At 42.1% G+C, this 5992-nt stretch overlaps 1 protein-coding gene across 6 annotated transcripts in view; it reads left to right on the top strand.

The window, feature by feature from the left end:
- LOC106809596 (eukaryotic translation initiation factor 4 gamma 3-like) overlaps positions 1-5992 on the top strand; it is a 60941-nt gene that overhangs the window by 27015 nt on the left and 27934 nt on the right. For all 6 annotated transcript variants that reach the window (XM_014812999.1, XM_014812923.1, XM_014812847.1 and 3 more), the window contains 3 exons: positions 844-1022; positions 1479-1592; positions 1828-3169. In XM_014812999.1, coding sequence (XP_014668485.1) covers positions 844-1022; positions 1479-1592; positions 1828-3169 — 1635 coding nt within the window. The remainder of the gene's footprint in view (positions 1-843; positions 1023-1478; positions 1593-1827; positions 3170-5992) is intronic.

The following is a 5992-nucleotide window of genomic DNA, read 5'->3' as shown; positions in this document are numbered from 1 at the left end:
TTACGCGGAAAATACATTGGGATTGATGGCAACAGAATGGATAATCGTGTCGTACGTTTTAGTCTGTATCTCCGGATTGTGCAGGTGTATATGAGGAAACTATTTTGCACGATGCTAGGCGAATGTACTGTGTACGATTTGAGCTCAAGTTGGTTGAGTTACGCATAGTAAATCGTAGGTATTCTAAGGCTAGTAAATGACGAATTTCCCTTGTTTATTGAAGTCACACTCTTTTCCTATTATCTACTTCTGATAATATGAATAAATTGCTGTGCTGTACAATAAATGTGTATGAACTTGGTTTGTGATCGCTTCTCATCCAATCAGCAGCCTTGCGACAGCAAATTATCAAATTCTTGTTATCGTAAGTTTTCTCATAGTAGCTGCGATGCGTTTCTGTCAACTCTATTCTCGTAACATTAACATTAGTCGTAAGTGCTATCTTAGCCTTATCATTAGCATTCACTTTGCGATGTTTCTGACAATGGCCCTCTGATGTCTATTTGACTTTTACTGGTGGGGCTTTACATTGTACAGTGTTTATAGTTCAAGCATTAGGGTTTTACGGTGTAAGTTTAGGTGTAAGCACATTGCAAATGATTGTTTTCTGCATAATCAAGGCTTTCGATATATTGTTTTCAAATTAGTAAGGGAAATCTAGTGTTAAATGTTTTTTAAGAGCATCTAAACTCTATTTATATTACATCTTTTATATATACTTGCTGCTTGTTGTATTACATTTTCTGTGCACTCGATAATATGATGGATGGTAGTTCCTTTACTTAGTATTCGTGGGGTTAAATTTACCTTAATCACTGACCATTATCACCCTTGAATTTTCAGTATACTACTCACAGCCACCGCAGCCACAACAGCAGCAACAGATGCCACCACAGCAGCCCTCCAGGCCACCGTCCGTGACTCAGGCTGCGACTTCCATGCCCCACCGCACAAAGAAACCTTTATCTATAGTCGATCCAGACACTGGTAGAGATGTCATGGGAGAGATTTCAGACATACAGGTTGGTATTCAGATTTCTTTGCATCGAGCTAAAACGAGTAAAATAGCCTAAGCAATGCCATCTCTCCTTACTCGACAACGCCATTCTTAAAAATCATTATGTGAATATCAGATACAATGTCATTTGTGGAGGTTGTGACTACAGCTAGTCTTATCTATAGACCCACTACTAGCCTGTACTTGTTAAATTTTGCTTATAGTTTGATCTTTTACCAAAAAAAAAGTAGGTACAAATGTAGTGTGTAGTAGATTGGTAGTATTGGGTTTTCCATATCAGCGTGTGCAGCAGAATTCATTGTTAAAATCCACTATATGTTGTAGCTCTATTTTTTGGCAAGAGCAGAGGGCATTATTTACAATAAACTCGGTTTTGTACGAGTATTAAATTTATGACCATATGCAAGGGGAATGATCATTTAATCAGCTACTTTACATGTTGTTGGTGTTGGTATTTCAGGGTGGTAGTGGTGGTGGTAGTCGTGGAAGCAGTGGACGGCCTACTCCACCACCTTCATTGTCTGCCTCAGGCGGTTCCAGCCAGCGTAACACACCGCCACTTGCCACGCAGCATGTGAGTGTGTTTGCTTTCTTTTTCTCCCTCTACCTCCTTTGTCAGGAGTGTAACCATGTGTCAGTGAGAGAGTGAGTGAGTGAGTGAAGTGGTGTGGAGTGCAGTGTATTCTATAAGTCATGCTTGTAATTATTTTAATAAGAACCAAGTTTGCTATATAGGTGTTGGTATTGTTGAAAAAAAGTATTTGGTTAGTTTGGCTTCATGAGCTGACATGACCTTGTACTATTTTTAGCCTCCCGGAGCACCCCCTGCCAAAGCAGCGCCAGACGTTGCATCTCAATTTGCACGACAAGTTGCAGCAACTCTAGCTGACGACTACCCGACTACTATGATTAATACCGGTCTACCCATGGAGATCAGCAGCAGTGAAGCAGAGACTAGTGGTCTGGCTGTAAAGGAGCCACCGTTACCTGCGCCACCTATGCAAAAAACTGCTGAGGTTGAGCCAGCACCTGCGGTGCTAGAAGCCCCGCCTGCTGCTGCTGCCCCCACAGAGAAACGCATGGCTCCCATGACAGTTGCCATGTCTAATCCAGATGTGTGCATTGTCACGGCAGAAACAAAGGTGGTGCCAAAACAAGAAATAGCCGCAAAGCCGGCGGTTTCCGAGTTCAGACAGGAGGTTCCACTGGCACCTCCAAAGAAGGAAGAGTGCATGGTGGCTGCTAAAGCAGACCTGAAACCAGAGCGAACGCAGAAACAGGAGGTAACACAAAAGCAAGAGCCACTGCAAAAGCAGGAGCCACTGCAAAAGCAGGAGCCAGTGCTTAAGCAAGGTGTACCTGACACAGCACCATGTAAACAAGAGACTGTGGCGTCGACTGTTTCACAGAAATCCGAGTCTCCAGTTGCACCGCCGAAACAGGCGACGTTAGTGCCTGCACCATGCAAACCGGAAACACAGAAGGAGGAAATGCCTACGGCGCCGAAACAAGAAGCACCAGTAACTTTCGTAGAAGAAACTTCGGTACCTTCTGTAAAGGAAGTGTCTTTGCCAGCCACACAGCAAGTGTCTTCACCAGTCGCGCAGGTGTCTTTGTCCGTCGAACAGGTTGAGGTGGCTGCAGTGACTCCTGTGCTGTCAGTACAGAAATCAGAGCTGGTGGTGAAAGAACAGGCCGAGCCAGTAGCTGCGATCCCTGAAACAGCCGAGCAAAAGGTCGCTGAGCCACCTGTCGTCGCACCCGTTGTCACCAAGGAATCGGAAGGTGTAAAGCCAGAAGCGGTTTCTAGTCAGATAGATACCTGTGAAGCTTCGGATGTGAAGCTACCGGAGCAGGAGGATGAGCCAGCAGCTGCCGTAGCTCCTGCTCCCCAGAAGGAACTTGTTCCTGAGAAGGACATAGTAACAAAATTACCAGAAGCCAGTGATGAAGTAAGGCCTTCAGTGAAGGCAGCAGAAGAGAAAAGTGCTGAAGCTGTGACGAAGCCAGCTGAACCAGCCAAGCCGAGCACAGCAAGGAATGAGGAGGAAGCTGTGGTGCCATCTGTTGGAAAGGATAGCACCATACCTGATAATGTGCCAAGCAAGAGTCCTTCAATAGAAAAAGATGATGAGAATGAATCTTTTGAAGGTGAGTTAGTTAATGTCATAGAAACTGTTCATTCCAAGCGTTTCATCCATATGGTTCAAGATAGGAATTTTAGCATTTTCACAAGTAACTCAATCATAGTAAGTAAAAAGCGAATTTCAGAGTTTGATTGGACACTGATTTAGGTGTTGTACAACAGTAGAAGGCGTCCATAGGCAGCAGTCCTGAATAAGCATCGAACAGAAATTGATTTTAAATACTCACACTGTTTCGCCGCATACGCAACATACACTTTATTCATGTTAAATAACTACAGATTCACGCTCTATGCTCCGCTTAAACTTTTGCCAGCTCTATGATGCAAATTTCTACAAACAGTGATCGCATTTCAATCACAAAATTGACTAGCCGTCACCATGGCTACGCCACGTGACGGAATGTCACGGCTACACGACAAGACCAATTTTACTTCTAATGCTTTCTAGACGTCTACGAGGCATCTTACTTGCGTTCATTATGCAAAAGAGTGCACTCTAGTGATGAATTTCACCGAAAAAAGGCCAAAAAATGTCTTTTCTAGAACCAAATAGTGCAACGGGGAACAATTTGCGTATGCTTACTGTTGTATGCCTCCTTTAGTTCTCTGCTTTGGGATACTACTTAGTGCTGCCATCTGTTGAGAGGAAGAGTCGTACAGCTGGCTTGTTTTACTACAACAGTGTTCTTAGCATGTAGAATGGTTTATGTCATCGGAAATATGGGGAAGCTACAGCCCCACCTCCATTGGGGAAAAATAGTGTTACCTCGGCAGACAACAACCTGTTTAATAAATTTGTAATGTAAAAAAAATCATCTGTAAACTAAGACGTAGGTTGTAGGAAAACAACGGCGCTTGTTGTAGGAAAATGATCGGCAGGATGAAGGGATAAATGTACACGTAAAATATACTGAATTAGAATTTATGGTGTTTTTTGCATTGTTAAAAGTTACCAGCAAAAAAAAAAATGTAGGCATCTGGATTAAGCAATTATGGCAGTGTTCTTAACCTTTTTTGAGTCATGTAACCTTTTGAGAATCTGGTGAAAGCTACAGACCCTAGGGCTGTCATTGGTGTTTTTTTTCGATATTTCGATCAGATTCGATCCGATTCGATTTAATATGGCCGTATCTAAAACGAACGCCAGCGGTAGTCGCTCGCTGGCGGGTCCGCGAGAGATCGATCGCCCGGGAGCGATGAACGAGAAGAAGCGCGAAACGTTATTATTGCTTATTTCAAAGTTTTGGATACCAACATTGTTAAAATTACTATCTAAAAAAGGGATACCAGATCTCAAATAGTCAAATACTTGGTATCCCATATGGATACCATAATAAAACTCTAATTTCAACCCCTGCGTAACTACGAAAATATTGATGCAGAGCCGTGAAAGTACAGTAAACTCATACATAACTTATTTGAGAATACATGTATTGTATTCTACTTATGATAACTATAATTGCATTTTATACATCGCTGTGCTTAAATGCAACATGGGCGAAGTATATTTACCTGAATTCAAACAGATTGACCTGGCGTCGCGGCGATGGCGAAGCAGCAGACATGCTTTTCCGGTAGACAGATTTTATTATAGAGATCAGTGAGACAGGATACGCACCAGAGACAATAGAACACCACAGTTATTGATTGTCTCTGTATGCATGCGCTCTGCACTACTTCCGATAATGGCGGCGCTCAGTCAAAAATGCTACCGATGCTTCGCTGGCTACATTTTAGTCACAAAAAGTAATAAACGACACTCTTTTACCAGAAAAAGGATGTACCAACTCTTTATTGTGATATACTGTATCGGATTTTGATTTATTTCGATATTGATATCGGACGCAAATCCATCGCGATTTAACGATGAGGTGGGTATCGATGACAGTCCTAGCAGACCCTTTACCCAGAAAAATGCACATAAGCACATGAACACGGAATTTTTATGCGCCTGGTTCACGGACCCCATGACCCCCGGCCATGGACCACGGGTTAAGAACCCATGAATTAAGCAATGCCAGACAGTGGATATGGATCATGTCGGATGTCGCAAATCACCTTCAGCTAAGGCGTGCTGGACCTGGCATGCATTACAGGCCTGTTTAGACCCCCTATGTATCAGTATCATAGATACTGCAATGATTTCCTGATTTTTATTTTGTTTTTTTATAAAAAAATTTTTTTATATATTTTACTTCAAATTTGTGAAAAATGAGACCTGCCAATTTTGACCTCTGCCCCTTACCCACAATATGATTTTACCCCCCCTTCCTCTCACATTTTGGGACTTTATCTCTGAATCCTTTGCAATCTTTGGTGCCATCCCTGGTAGATTTGCCGTTACAACTAAAAATTGTAACTTGCCTACCAAAAACTTTCTTTGCTTGTCGCTACACATTTCCCAGTAGTTATTTTATAGCCTATAGGTGCACACCTGAGGTTTTTGGTAGCAAATGCAGTATGCAACTGGCATCACAATACTTCATATGAAAACAGTGCTAGATTTTGTTATTGTTCTTGAACCTGGGTACCTTTTTTAGAATATTTTTCTAATATCACACAGTCGTAACTATGTGTCATAAACCGGTCTCCGGAAAATTTGCAAAAGTTCTGAAAAAGTTCAATGCAGACCATGAAGGTTCTACAATTATATCATTATATGTGTGATATTTATATAAATATTAAGATATAAGATTTCTTAGTAAACTGCATTTTTAGCGAGCTCCTTGACATCGTCAAGATGAGCTATTGCCATGTGGTGTCGTCCGTCGTACGTCCGTCCGTCCGTCAACATTTTGCTACAGTCAACGATAACTCAAGAACAGTTT

Source organism: Priapulus caudatus, unplaced genomic scaffold (genome assembly GCF_000485595.1).
Source record: "Priapulus caudatus unplaced genomic scaffold, Priapulus_caudatus-5.0.1 Scaffold1, whole genome shotgun sequence".
In the NCBI taxonomy this organism is placed as follows: Eukaryota; Metazoa; Priapulida; class Priapulimorpha; order Priapulimorphida; family Priapulidae; genus Priapulus; species Priapulus caudatus.
The sequence above is the reverse complement of the archived record's forward strand: the minus strand, read 5'-3'. Positions and strand labels throughout refer to the sequence as shown.